The sequence below is a fragment of the Suncus etruscus genome, chromosome 13 (genome assembly GCF_024139225.1).
Source record: "Suncus etruscus isolate mSunEtr1 chromosome 13, mSunEtr1.pri.cur, whole genome shotgun sequence".
Lineage (NCBI taxonomy): Eukaryota > Metazoa > Chordata > Mammalia > Eulipotyphla > Soricidae > Suncus > Suncus etruscus.
This window is the reverse complement of record NC_064860.1, coordinates 6,917,286-6,932,519: the sequence shown is the minus strand read 5'-3', so window position 1 is coordinate 6,932,519 and position 15,234 is coordinate 6,917,286. Positions and strand designations below refer to the sequence as shown.

At 31.9% G+C, this 15,234-nt stretch overlaps 1 protein-coding gene and 1 non-coding gene across 2 annotated transcripts in view; both read left to right on the top strand.

Annotated features, from left to right (window-relative positions):
* Positions 1-15,234, top strand: part of DGKB (diacylglycerol kinase beta) — a 754,568-nt gene that overhangs the window by 542,783 nt on the left and 196,551 nt on the right. Inside the window, exon 23 of the mRNA XM_049785694.1 lies at positions 3,540-3,735. Coding sequence (XP_049641651.1) covers positions 3,540-3,735 — 196 coding nt within the window. The remainder of the gene's footprint in view (positions 1-3,539; positions 3,736-15,234) is intronic.
* LOC126026561 (U5 spliceosomal RNA) lies at positions 14,464-14,582 on the top strand. The gene has a single exon (XR_007501784.1). It is a non-coding gene; the product is annotated as a U5 spliceosomal RNA (small nuclear RNA).

Genomic DNA, 15,234 nt, shown 5'->3' with positions numbered 1-15,234 from the left:
CTGAGAGCAGCACTGGGTGTGGACCAAAACAAAGCAAATATCACACAAGATATGGTTGTGTTATATATGATTATAAATTTTAAGTGATGTTTGCTGCTATCATTTCCTGCAAAAATATGCATAATCCTGTCTTATGAACTGCTTCTGCATCCTTAATGATTTTATTGTCAAAGTTACCTAACAAAAGCAATACTGAAATGAGTAATTTTATTCAAACTAGAGACAGAATAATGCTATAGAAAAATATTTATATATTTCTTGATTGCTATCAAATTCTGATTTGCATTATGTCTCCAAAGTTTTTCACATGTTTAGAATTTTTTTTATAAAATGAGATATTAGCTGAATCCAAAACACCTCAAGATAAAAGATTATCTTTTAATATTTCCAGGTGTAAGGTACATTTATAAGTACATTTGTAAGTTCAGATTAAAACACATTGGCAGAATACTTTGAAGCATCAAATTTTCTAGTAGATAAATTTGTCTCCAGAATAAGATCTTCCATATTTCAATGGCTTTCATGTACTGCATTCTGCAAATAGTACCCAAAGTCTTGTATGTTAATGACTTATTTTCTTCATAATAAAAATATTCAGGATTTATTGACTGGCCTAGGCTGTTAGCTTTTAAGATTTTATATTCTTTTCCTCTGTAGCTGCCTCTTTAAAAATCATAAATCTCAAAGCGGATGAAAATAATGTCTGACATAGTTCTATAGCTTGTTTATATTTCATGGCCTTCACCTCAGCTTTCATTTCCGTGCACTCAACTATATAGTACAATTCCTGTTCTCTATCAGAACTCTAACTGAAATCTTCCAAACTAGTGAACACAATGCTAAGTCAACACATGAAGATAGCGTGAGGTCAAGAATTAGTGGAAACAAATCATTCATAAAGCACAATTTATGTAAGGGATTCTCCTTCTCACAAAGGAAATCTCTGGATTCCTTTCTAATCCTTCTTTCATCCTTTTCACATTTTTTTGAGGAGCTGTTCACATTTTTCAGAGCTACTGACTGTGTCTCCTTAGAACTTCATGTGACGAAGACTCTGAGGACTGAAAACATGGAGGATCACATCATGAATAAAAACTGATGTTTTTCAGTTGTTATATGTAACTCCTCTAGTTCAATTAAAAAAAACTATTTGCCATATGTTCTTCTTTTCTGCAAAGGAACAAAGGAATACTCCTTCACTAATTCTGAATGTAACTGTCACAGTGGGGTTCTCAGGCCTAGTCAAATAATTGTCTTAGTGTACTACCTGCTGTGTTCAATATTGAGTGAAAATGGAAGCCAGGTCCCAACTCCAGCTTAGTTCACAATTCTTCTGTTATTTAAATGATTTTAGTCAGTTTGGGGGAAGCCAGACCTTTATAAATTAACAGCAGGGAAATACCAAAGGTGTCAGATTGCATATTTATCATCTTTTTCGTGTAATACTTAAATATGTATTAAGAAGTGACTGACATAAATTAGGCAGATTTCAGAAGCCACAGGCCGTGGCTTGTAGAGGACCCCCTTCTGCTTGACATTTCATCCTTGTCAAAGATCAAATTATTTTAATTTAGGCTGCAAATTATAAGGAATGAAGACTTCTTTGTGGGAATTCCCTGTGGTAATCTGACTTTTGTTGTTACTGCTGCTTGTCAGTGTGCAAAAGATATAATATGCATGCAAATAAGGTTAAAAAATATGTACTATCTAATTATCCAGCCAGTGCATTCCACTTGAAGACTGTGGGAGGCCTGACACACAGTATGTGTTTGATTCATTGAGGCCTGCAGGGTATTTACACAAGATTACTTTTAATTATGAAATTAATATCTGTTTATCTAGAATATATAGCAGTAAGTGAGTATACACATGAACAGAATTCTTTAGTAAAAAGAAATCATCTTAATTTAATACATAAAAAAGAAGGAGAAATTGCTTGTTTCTGGAGGTAACCAAAAAAAAAAAAAATGAGAGAAAGAAGCATCCAACCTTTATTTCACAAAACTTGGTATTTTCTCTAGAATTTATTTCTTGCCAAGTGTTTCAAGATGTGTTGCTTTATTTCACAGTTTTTATATTTTAGTGAACAAAGATGCAATCGTTGATTAAAAGTAGGAGGAAGCAAACATGGAAAAGGAGAGATTTTTTTTTAATGAGTTTTACCTGTCTAGGTTCAAAAGTTATGTTTATCATGAGATTGCAAATGATGAAATTAGTATCAGTGATTTTCCTTATAGTAAGGCATGCAAAATAAAAACCAGGAAATCACACTGCAGAGGTCAGAGAGATTCTGTAGAGGTTAAGAGATGTACACCTACATGCAGTCAACCCCGTTGCTTCCACATACCGTACAACCATGTTGTACCCCAAACATCACTATGTGCAAACCAGAGGGCTCCTAAGCTTTTGCATCTTTCTGCTGGGTATCTTAAGGGTATTGTGTTCTTGGCCCTCAAGATGACTAACTGGCACAATTAGACAAGAATCTCTCAAAGGGGTCCCTGAACCCATTGGAAGAAAACAATAACAACAATCTCACAATAATGACACCCGATTGAAAATGTTGAAACATTATATTTGATAGAATTATAATAACTATAATTTTAAGATATTTTTTAAAAATAAAAACAATTTTAAAAATAAAGTCTAGTCTGTTGCTTTTCACATGTCTGTCATTAGAAATAAGCTAAAAAAGTCAGAAACTTTAGATATGGTCATTCTGAACATCACTGAATAGTATCTGTTAGTCAGCTGATTTTGTTATGGTTGTTGTTAATAGTTGGGTATTTTGTCACCCAGAAAATGGAAAAATCTAGTTACTTATTGTATTTTTCAACTCATTGTTTTTGTTATTGCAGCTATAAGACAATGATGCATTTAAAAGTATTTTCTGCACTCAGTCTACTTGGTCAATCACGTCAGTTCATTTCTTTGCATTTACTGCTCTGCATGAAACTTAATCTTGCCTAGAAAATTATCCAGAGTTACTTCAATATAATTCAGATTTTTTAATTCATATTATGTACTTTACTTTTATTTTTCAAAATTTTCTTAAACTGTTTCTTTAGCCCTGTTCCCACAGTGAGAGTGAGACTTCTGATTACAGATTTTCTTTTTGTCTCTTTGTCTCTGTCTCTCTCTGTAAATCTATCTCTCATTCTCATTTTCTCTTTCACATACACATTTACTTGATTGCCCTAATGCCTTGCATTGGAAGGCAAATTTGAAATTATACATCTTGTATTTGACCTAAAACTTTAAACTCTAATTCTTTGTAATACATAAAAATTTCCAGATAGTTCTATGTGCCTGCCCTATGCTCAAGTTTTTCATAAACATAGATGTACTGGTGATTTAATTGGATTGATCCTTTTAAGTTCTGTTTATGAAAACTAATATTATTGACTGTTTCGAAGTATTTTAAAAATATTTATTTGGAAAAGTTGTATTTTCAATTTCTTTTAATGATAAATGTAAAAAATTAAATCAAGTAACAAAATAAAAATTATCTTTCTGTTTTGTATTTTCTCCCTGTTTAGTGTGATGGAGTACAGATAGATTTAATCAACATTTCTCTGGAAGGAATAGCTATTTTAAATATACCAAGCATGCATGGTGGATCCAATCTTTGGGGAGAGTCCAAGAGAAGACGAAGTCATCGCAGAATAGAGAAAAAGGGATCTGACAAAAGGCCTGCACTCACAGATGCCAAAGAGTTAAAGTTTGCAAGTCAAGGCAAGTTCGTTTAAATTTTTTAGCAATTAATTTGCTTTTTCATATATTTGAAATGTTCCTTAACAAAGTAAGAGTTTTGGGTTGAATTATAATCTAGAGAATTACATAATTATATTTTTCATTTAATCTAATATGAATATATCATTATAATTTATACATATATATGCCTATGGAATAGAATTATGTCCAAGAGTCTAAAATAATATATAAATTGATGATATATCTCAATTTTCTTATTTTCATTTTTTGGAGGTAATTCTAATGACAAAAAAGAATTCATGTGGAGTTATTTAGTGTTTTATAATATAGGACATACTGTATATTAAATGCTTAATTGAAATGTTGGTCAGCTATTGTATTATAGTGGATGATAGGTGGACTACAGGTGCAGTAGAAATACATAGGGAAGGATTCACGTTGGCTTACTAAAAGAGGTTTTCATATTGTCTAAACTATTGTTCTCACAACAGAAACCATTAGACAACCTGGCATTCCCATGAGTACCACCAGGAGTGATTCTAAGTGCAGAGCCAAAAGTAATACTTGAGCACTGCCAGGTGTGGCTCCAAACAAAAACAAGAACAATAAACCTAAATACACACACGCATAAGCTATATCCCTTAGCTTGTGTGTATGTGTGTGTTATGGATTTCATCCTTATGCACTCATCAGTTTCAACAGAGAGGCTCACAGAATTTCACTGTTTTGATACTCAATTATATTAGAAAAACTGAGAGAAACAGTATGAGAAGAAATTTCTAAATTATCAGGACAATAGAAAACAATTCAGATTTTTTACCTCATTTAAGATGTGAGAGTGCAGTGTTAAGTGAAATGTTAGAGGTGCTATATATTATAAATAGTAACCCACCTGTGCCCCAGCCTTCCAGTAGAACAGGCCCATTTTAAGTTTAGATTTTTAAACTTTGAGTTTCTTACTTCCATTGTTGTTGCCTTTGACTTGGATATTTAGTTCTGTCATTTTCTAACACTACCAATAAATTTGAGACCATTGGCCCCCAACCCCTTTCATATTTGTGCTTTTGCTCTTTCACTCAATTTCTTTTCTTCTCCTTCCTATACTCGGGGCCCAAGATGTTCGAGACATCCCATTTAAACTATTGTATTTCTTCATGCAGTTATTCTAAACAACACATATAAGTGATATCATTTTGTAATTATCCTTCTGGCTTGCTTCATTTAACATAATATCTTTCAGTTCCATCCATGTTGCTGCAAAATGCATTATCGAATTATTACTTAGTTATGTAGTATTCCATTGTATCACATATTCATGAGTCACTTTTCTGTTCTTCGACAATTAGGTTTATTCCAAGTCTTAGCTAGTATACTGAGTGTTGCAAGTAATAATAATGTGTATGATCTTTGTAAATGAATGTTTTTTGTCCTAGGGACAGATACACCAAAGAGTGATTGCTGGTTCAAATGGCAGCTCAATTCTGAGTTTACTGAAAACCCTCCATACTGTTTTAAACAGGAATTGGCCAGGCAGCAATGGATGAGAGTTTCTTTCTCACCACATTCCTGCCTACAAAGATTGTTCCTATTATTTTTTATATGTGCGATCCTCACTGGTGTAAGATGATATCTCATTGTCTCAATATAGATTTCCCTAATGATAAGTGATGATGAGCATTTTTTCATGTGTCTGTTGACCCTCTGCTAGTCTTCTTCAGAGAAATGTCTGTTCATTTCTTCTCCCCATTTTTGTTTCCATGGAGTTAAACTGTGTAAATATCAAACCTTTATCTGATATGTTGAAAGCAAAATTTTTCTTCCTTTCAGTTAACTGTCTTCTGATTTTATCCCACATTTTTATTATTTTGCCCATACAAAAACTTTTTAGTTTGATGTAATCCCATTTATTTAGATTTGATTCTTTAGTTCTTGCATCGGTGTCCTATCATCGAAGACTTCTTTAAGGTCTATGTCATGCAGGGTTCTGCCTGTTATCCTCAAGGAATTTTATATATTTAGGCCTAATCCCAAGATTTTTAATTCACATTGAATTGAATTTTATGTAAGGTGTGAGATATGGATTGATCATTAATTTCTTACATGTGCTTATGCAATTGTTCCATTTGTGGAAGAAACTCTATTCCACTTCAATTTCTTGATTCATTTGTCAAAAATAAGTTGCACATTCACTTGAAGGTTTGTCACTAGATAATTTGTTCTGACATATTGGTCTGAAAATTTTTTTAAATTGTCTTTGTTTTAATATCATGCTGTTTTGATCCTTATGGCTTTATAGTATAGTTCAAATTAGGTAATGAGATGTCTCCCAGTTTATTGTTTGTCAACATGGGTTTGGCAATCCTAAAAATGTTATGGTTCCACACTAACTTTGTAACTGATTTTACAATAAAAATATTGTCTGACTTTGAATAGAGATTGCATTGAATCTATATAGTAATTTAAGTAAAATGGTCATTTTGATAATATTAATTCTTCCAATTCATGAATGTGGATTTTTTTTCCATTTTCTTAAGTTATTCAAAAAGTTACCTATAAAAGACCCCTTCCAGAAATGGGAAGTCTATTAGCAGGTAAGGTTACACAGGAAGAATGGGAGGATGGGGCTACACTATTGTGGTGTATGATGTTGATTTATTCATGTATATTGAACCATCCTTGCATTCCAGGGATAAAATCCACTTAGTCATGATGTATAATCTTTTTGATGTGTTGTTGGATTTAGTTTGCTAAGATTTTGTTAAGGATATTTGCACCAATGTTTATCAGTGAGATTGATTTGTAGTTTTCTTGGTAGTATCTCTGTCAGCTTTAGGAATGAACAAGATGTTAGCTTCATAGAAGTCTTAAGGAGAAATCCCATCTTTTTGATATTTTTGTAAGAGTCTAAAAATCAGTGGTAGTAACTCTTCTTTGCACGTTTAATATACCTCACCCATAAACCTATCTGGTCCTGGACTTTTATTCTTGGAGAATTTCTTAATTGCTGTTTCAATTTCCTTCTTCTGATTGGCCTGTTTAAGCTTTCTATTTCCACCACATTTAGTATTGAGGGATTACATTTTTCCAGAAATCTGTCCATTTCTTCTAGTTCTCTAGCTTATAAGAGTACAATTGTTCATAACAAGTTCTCATGATATCTAGGATATTTTGGCATTCAGTTGTAATCTCTTTTGTTTCAGATCTAATTTATATGAGTATTTTTCCTGTTTTTGTGAGCATTGCCAACAGTTTGTCTATCTTGTTTATTCTTTGGGGGAAAAAAAAGCTCCAGGTTTTATCAATTTGTTGTATTGTTTTTCTTGTTTCTATATTGGTGATTTCTGCTCTGATTTTTATTATTTTTCTTCTGTTTTTGTTTTGATTCTTTTGCTCTTGGTTTTCCAAATATTTAATGTGTGCCTTTAGGCTATTGATTTTTCTTATTTTTAACCCTATGAAGACCTTTATTGCCATGAGTTTCCCCTAATTACTGCTTTTGCTGTGACCCATAAATTTTGTTAATTTGTTTTCACATTGTCTTTCGTCTTAAGAAATCTCTATTTCTTTCTTGATTTTCTCTTTGATCCAGCTGTTGTTGAACAACATGCTATTTGGTACACAGGTGTTAGATTTTTTTCCACATCTTCTTTTTAAAATCAATCTTTATCTCTATGGCATTGTTATCTGTTAGGGTGCTTGGTATAACTATATTTGTAAATTTATGTAACTGAATATTTTCTAATTTTAGAAAATGTTAAGATTTTAATTTCATCCTTTACATAAATTTACCCTCTTGAAATATTAGCTTCTAAAAAGTGAAACTATAATTAACGCTTTACTATATTGTTTTTTCACATGATATATAGAGTTATTATTATTTTAGAGATGACTAGGGGATTCTGACTATATTCTTGTTAAAAATAATTTTATTGGCCAGAGCGATAGCACAGTAGTAGTTAGGCCATTTACCATGTACACAACTGACCTGGGAGGGACCCACGTTTGATCCCTGTCATCCCCTATGGTCCTCTGAGCCTGCCAAGAAAAGAATATAATTTTATTAAGTAGAAAGATTTGAACTAAAAATAATTTATAAACTTTTATACAACTTTATGAATACAAAATTTACAATTATTTTAATTTAAGAAGTTGTCAGAAATCAAATTGCAGAATAATATGTAAAACTTTACTTTCATTTATAGCATTTACATGATTTTGAACTTTTGTTCCATTCAATTGTTTAGTAACTTTGAGAATCCTCATAGCTTAAGATGAGAAGTAACTATAATTAACAAATTTTTTAGTGAAAATTTTACACTTGAAAATTTTACAACTCTTCAAGTTGACCAAACTCTATTCAATTTAATTGCATTATTATCCCACATTAATCAGAAACTGTTAAATGCACTTCAGAGATATCAAAATCATCTAATTCAATAGATTTTTTTTGTGGATATGCCTTCTGCTATTCGGTGGTTTTCTTTTTTCTTTTCTTTGAGAGAAAAGTTTATGCTTTAACATGATCTTTAAGAAAACTTATAAACAAACTTAATTTGTCTTCATTGCTGTTAGCTTTAATATTCATTCTTGCCCTTTTATTTTATTTACCAGGTACATTCTTGTTTTCTCCTCTTGTAAACACAGAAAGAAAAAAAAAAACGCTCCATGTTAATATACAAATGAATTGTTATGTAGGAAGTTGGAGGTATTTGCATTTTAAAACAAAATCCTTCAATTTAACCATTTGTTTTTAGACATGGTTTCATTGAATTATAACTTCAATCTTCAGTAACTGTAAAATCCAGATTTACTGACATTAGCAACAATAAAAATTATTAAAACAAATTAATATGTATTGTATAAAATATTTTATTATATTAACTATTTTCAATTGTAATACAAAACAGAAAAACATTCCCCTCTTCTTACTTGTCCTCTTCCAACACAGATAAAATGGTATGCATAGCCATATATACATATTCATGCAGAGAGACACATTAAAAAATAACTTTGACACTGATTGAAGGTATGTTTCTGCAAGGACCACTAAAGACGTATCTTTGCATATTTAATGAGTATAATTTATAAATGGGTACATTAATACAAGAGCACAAGAGAGCCATATGCAATGAAATGACCATCTAGCCTAGATACTTTTATTTGATATAAACAACAAACCACATAGCACTCAATAAAAATGTAAACAAATAGGTATTAGATTAAAATGAAAATTAAAATGATTTTTAGAAACCCTTTGCAGATTAGAAACCACAGAAACTGTATATAAATAATATCTAGTCTTTGGGATCTGAGAGATAGCACAGCGGTGGGGTGTTTGCTGTGCATGCAACCGATCCAAATCCCGACATCCTATTTGGTCCCCTGTGCCTACCAGGAACGATTTCTGAGTGCACAGCCAGGAATAACCCCATGTGCTGCCAGGTGTGACCCAAAAACAAACAAACAAAAAGAGAACTTAGACTTTAATAATACTGTTATATTGCTACCTTAACTAGAGCAGTAAATGTTAAAATGGTTTACTTGCATATACAGATCCTAAAAAATATAGACTTCATTTCATTTTAATTAAGTGCAGATTTGTGATATAAACCTGCCCACAACTACAGTTAAAGATCCACAAAGTAAATTAAAAAACAAACAAACAAACAAACAAAAACTCTTTGAGCACGAGCGGTGGTGCAAGCAGTAGGGCGTTTGCCTTACATGCATTGATCTAGGATGGACAGCTGTTCTATCCCCCAGCGTCCCATATAGTCCCCAAGCCAGGAGCTATTTCTGAACTCATAGCCAGGAGTAACTCCTAAGCATCACCAAGTGTGCCCCCAAAAATCATCTTACCTAAGTATGCACTATAAAAAACTTCATAATTTCTGGGACCAGAGCAATAGCGCAATAGATAGGACATTTTCCTTGAAAGCAACTGGCCCAATATTTTGTATGTTACCTTGAATCCTGCAGGGAGTCATTTCTTTTTCTTTTTTTATTTTTTTAGGAAGTCATTTCTGAGTACAGAGCTAAGAGTAATTCCTGAGCATTACCTACTATAATCCAAAACCACCCCAAATGTCTACTTGAAATTTCTAATGATAGTTGATCAGATAGTGCATTAACTCATATCATGACTAATTTAAAGTAAAAAATTTTAGGGTCCAGAAGATGGCTTATATAATTTGAGCACATGATTTGTTTGATAAATGCCTGTATTTGATCTTAGCAAAAACAAAAACAAAAAAAGTCTTCTGAGCACTGATAAAGTTAACATTAGTATCGACCCCAGCATATCGCTCAAAGAAACTCATAGGCATATAAAGATGTCTACAGAATTGATACATTTAAAATGTATTTTGTTAACTCAATAGTGATGTGTTTGCTATTCTAATTGTTTCCCCTTGGGGACTGGAGTGATAGCACAGTGGTAGGGCTTTTGCCTTGAATGCAACCAATGCAAGACAAAACATGGATTGAATCCCTGCATCCCATATGGTCCCCTGAGTCTGCCAGGAGCGATTTCTGAGTGCAGAGCCAGGAGTAATCCCTGAGTGCTGTCCATTGTGGCCTATCCAGAAAAAAAAGTAAGAAAGAGGAAGGAGGGAAGGAAGGAAGGATGGAAGGAAGGAAGGAAGAAAGAAAGAAGAAAGAAAGAAAGAAAGAAAGAAAGAAAGAAAGAAAGAAAGAAAGAAAGAAAGAAAGAAAGAAAGAAAGAAAGAAAGAAAGAAAGAAAGAAAGAAAGAAAGAAAGAAAGAAAGAAAGAAAGAAAGAAAGAAAGAGAAAGAAAGAAAGAAAGAAAGAAAGAAAGAAAGAAAGAAAGAAAGAAAGAAAGAAAGAAAGAAAGAAAGAGAAAGAGAGAGAAAGAAAGAAAGAAAGAAAGAAAGAAAGAAAGAAAGAAAGAAAGAAAGAAAGAGAAAGAGAGAGAGAGAAAGAAAGAAGAAAGAAAGAAAGAAGAAAGAAAGAAAGAAAGAAAGAAAGAAAGAAAGAAAGAAAGAAAGAAAGAAAGAAAGAAAGAAAGAAAGAGAAAGAAAGAAAGAAAGAAAGAAAGAAAGAAAGAAAGAAAGAGAAAGAAAGAAGAAAGAAAGAAAGAAAGAAAGAAAGAAAGAAAGAAAGAAAGAAAGAAAGAAAGAGAGAGAGAGAGAGAGAGAAAGAAGAAAGAAGGAAGGAAGGAAGGCAGGCAGAAAGAAAGAAAGAAAGAAAGAAAGAAAGAAAGAAAGAAAGAAAGAAAGAAAGAAAGAAAGAAAGAAAGAAAGAAAGAAAGAAAGAAAGAAAGAAAGAAAGAAAGAAAGAAAGAAAGAAAGAAAGAAAGAAAGAAAGAAAGGAAAGAAAGAAAGAGAAAGAGAGAAAGAAAGAAAGAAAGAAAGAAAGAAAGAAAGAAAGAAAGAAAGAAAGAAAGAAAGAAAGAAAGAAAGAAAGAAAGAAAGAAAGAAAGAGAAAGAAAGAAAGAAAGAAAGAAAGAAAGAAAGAAAGAAAGAAAGAAAGAAAGAAAGAAAAAAGAAAGAAAGAAAGAAAAAAAGAGAAAGAAAGAAAGAAAGAAAGAGAAAGAAAGAAAGAAAGAAAGAAAGAAAGAAAGAAAGAAAGAAAGAAAGAAAGAAAGAAAGAAAGAAAGAAAGAAAGAGAGAGAAAGAGAGAGAGAAAGAAAGAAAGAAAAATACAGGATACATTATTTTTTAAAATTTTTATTGAGATTTAAATGTTTCAAGGACAAATTTAATAAAGTGATTTCATAGCATTAATAGGTACAAATTTCTCTAGAAAAAGACATTAACACTCCAACCTAACCCAAACAAAATGCTGCATTCACTGTCCCCTTTAATTCTCTCTAAAATACTTATTTAATCCCTAAAGTCTTTGGACAAATAAATTTCTAATTTTTTTCATCTTTCCCGTTTTCCAAAAGATCACCTTATCTCCACACACATACATGGGTGGTAGTTTAAAGTTTAGAAAACATGGTATAAAAGTAATTTTAGTCAGAGGATTTCAAACATTTGCCAGAGAAACTAAGTGATGTTTCTCTCAATACCAAATGAAATTCTGCATAACAATTCAGTAAATAAGTACCCATTAGCCCACACATTGATAAAGCTGACCAACTACTCACCTTATAAAAACGTATTTTAACATGCACTTGCCTTACTTGTCGCTGAGCTTGGTCCAATCTGTAGCACCACCACATATATGCTCATCTGAGCACCACGCAAGTGATCGCTGAGCAGTGCCAGGTGTGACTCAACAAAGACAACACTATCATTATATCAGAGTGGTCCTCAAACTATGGCCCGCGGGCCACATATTGTATTTGTATCTGTTTTGTTTCTTCATTGCAAAATAAGATATATGCAGTGTGCATAAGAATTCGTTCACAAGTTTTGTTTTTACTATAGTCAGACCCTCCAATGGTCTGAGGGACAGTGAACTGGCTCCCTGTTTAAAAAGTTTGAGGACCCCAACTGGGCAGTAGCAATAGCACAACAATTAGGGTGTTTGCCTTGCATGCAGCTGGCCCAGTTTCAATTCGCAGCATCCCAAATGGTTTTGTGAGCATGGCCAGGAATGTCCCTTTCAGAAAACAGCCAGGAGGAACCCCTGAGCACTACGAGGTATGGCCCCTAAACAACCAACCACAATGATTAAGTTTTATATTTCTTAATTGCTATTACAGTATCTTTTATGATAAAGATGTCTTATTTTTTGTATCATTGTAACCTAATTTTTTTTTTTTGGAAATGAAACTACTTAAGTAAAAGTACTGTAAAAATAAAAATACCAATCATATAGGAGCTAAATGAATATGACAAAATTTGTGATTTTATAAACATAAACACTAAAGTTTAAGAAATTGAACCTAGTTCATGTTGGTTCTTCTGCCATCTTTTATTACTTTAATAGTATAGAGATAAATATGCAAAGAACATTAAAATAGTAAGTTTCTTTATACCTTGTTAAAGTTAACATCAAATTAATAGAATGGATATTTATTGTGCATTGTCATTTTTCTAGATTTTTCTATAAGTTATTTAGGAAAATTTAATTATATATATAATTAATATGTCTCAATGTTAGTGCAACATTCATTTTAGAACTATAAAAAGATATAATTGGCATTCAGTCCCTGGCAAACATAACAATTTAAAAGCATTAAAATTTGGTAAGGAAATCAATTATATATAGAAATACTGAAAATGTTATGTGAATTGTACTTGATGTCAAATTTGTTAATTATAGATCATGGCATTTGATATTTTGTACTTCACAAAAATTTATCTTTCTGTATTGATAATTTTATTGGTACATACTCTGAAATAATTTCTAATTGTAAGTTTTTAAACCACCTTCTTCGATATTTCCCAGAAATGGGAAATGAAAACAACAGCACATGATTAATAAAGCTATCTAAATATCAAAAATTCTGATTATAATTAAAGGTTGCTACATATAGCTTTATATTAAAAAATAATCCATTTTGAATAAGAAGTGTACTTATAAGGTTTATCAATGTAATAAAAATTGGAAATTATCAGACATTTTAAGTATAATAGCAGAAATATATTTCTAAAACACAATGTAATATTTTGTATCATTAGCCTAGGTTTCTTACAAAAACATATAAATATTTAGAAGCATTTATGAAATTTCTCTGTTGTGACATTATTAAAACTCCACAGAAAATTTTAATCTAGGGGGCTGGAGCGATAGCACAGTGGTAGGGTGTTTGCCTTGCATATGGATGACCCACTAGATTCGTGTTTGATTCCAGCATCCCATATAGTCCCCTGAGCCCTTCAGGAGTGATTTCTGAGAGCAGAGACAGATGTAACTCATGAGCACTGCCGGATGAGGCCCAAAAACCAAAAAACAAAATTTAATCTCTAAACTTATAAGCATACCTTATAAATATTAAGAAATATTTTGGAAACAATAAAAACATTAGTATACATTTTAGAATATATGATATTCTTTTTGGAGCTATATAAATATATTTGTGTATAGCATAATTTTCCTCCCTGCCCCAAAGTTTAATTTGTTAAATTCAATGTTAAATTTCCAGAGTCTGATTTTAGAGTATAAAATTACATGTCATATAATTAAATAAAAAAATCTTACATGGGGTATACTTCTAAAGCTTCTTCTAGCAACATCAATAAGGCCAGAAAATCATCTGAATTTAATATAATGTCTAATAACTAAAACAATGTGTTATATTCTAATACAAAATTGAGATGATTGGTGTAAAATATTTATTTTTGAACACAAATGAAAGTTAGGCAAACAAAAGACTCACTCGATTTCAGATAGTGATTTGGGGGACAAAATTAGAACTTTGTGTAGTGAAAAATATAAATTTTGAATGTTATTTTTGAAAAATATGAATTTTCACCTAGTTTAAGAGGTGCCTTGGAAGAATGAGAAGTTTGAGCTTGAGTTTTTATAATAAGTTGAATTTTTACAGTAATATTTTTCTCTTGGGCCAGAGAGATAGTGAAGGGGCTTTTGAGGCAGTTATACAAACAAAGAGCTTGGACCATTTGAATGTTAGTACTGAATACAAGAATTATTTCTGGGCACAGAACCAGGAGTAATCCTGGAGGACAGAAACAAAAAAAAATTAAAAAGCAAAATTCTAACTTCTGCAGTTCTGTAATTTGATTTCACTACAAACAAAAATTAAAAGGATAACCTAATTTTTGTGGGGGGAGGATGACTGGTGGACCACACTTGATTTACTCAGGACTTACTATACTCTGGTTTCTCTTCAGATCGCATAAATCTTTCACCTTTTACTAAAGATTTCCGGGGAAGACTTACTCCCTTCTCTGTGCTCTGGTATTATTTTTAGCTGGGTTTGGGGACCATATGTGTTGCAAGGGATCCAACTCAACTCAGTAGTGTTACAAAACACACTATCAAAAAGAGTTTTATTGAAATTTATTTAGAAATGTGTGAGCGAAGAGAAAAGCACAAATGAGGGCTAATGAAGTCTTCCAAAGCTCAAACTATAATATTGTTTAAAAACTTTTTTCAGTCATACAGTGGCTAAAATTAAAATAGAGTTCCAACTTAAATAATACTGTTTTTATATAAGACTTAACTAACTGAATATAATTTATAGCACATGTTTTTAAATGGTGCTCATGAAGTATCCAAATAGTATGCTTTCTATATATAAATCCATATACAAATTTTATAAGGATACAAGTATCCATGTCCAGGTTTCTTTTACAACGGGCCTGAAATGTAGTAAAGCAGATAGGATGCTTGCCTTCCATATGGAGGACCTTGGTTCAATTTTCAATATTCCACATATTCCCCAGAGCGCAACAAGGAATAATTTCTTAATGCAGAGCTAGGGGTTACCCCTGAGTATCACCAGTGTTCACCCCCAATAAAAAGTTCCCTATATAAAACACCTCTAATAGGTACCACATTTTTACATATAAGCAACATGAGTGAAACTAGATGTTAAATAAGGTAAGCTAGGAGAAAAACGATATAGAATGATATCACTTA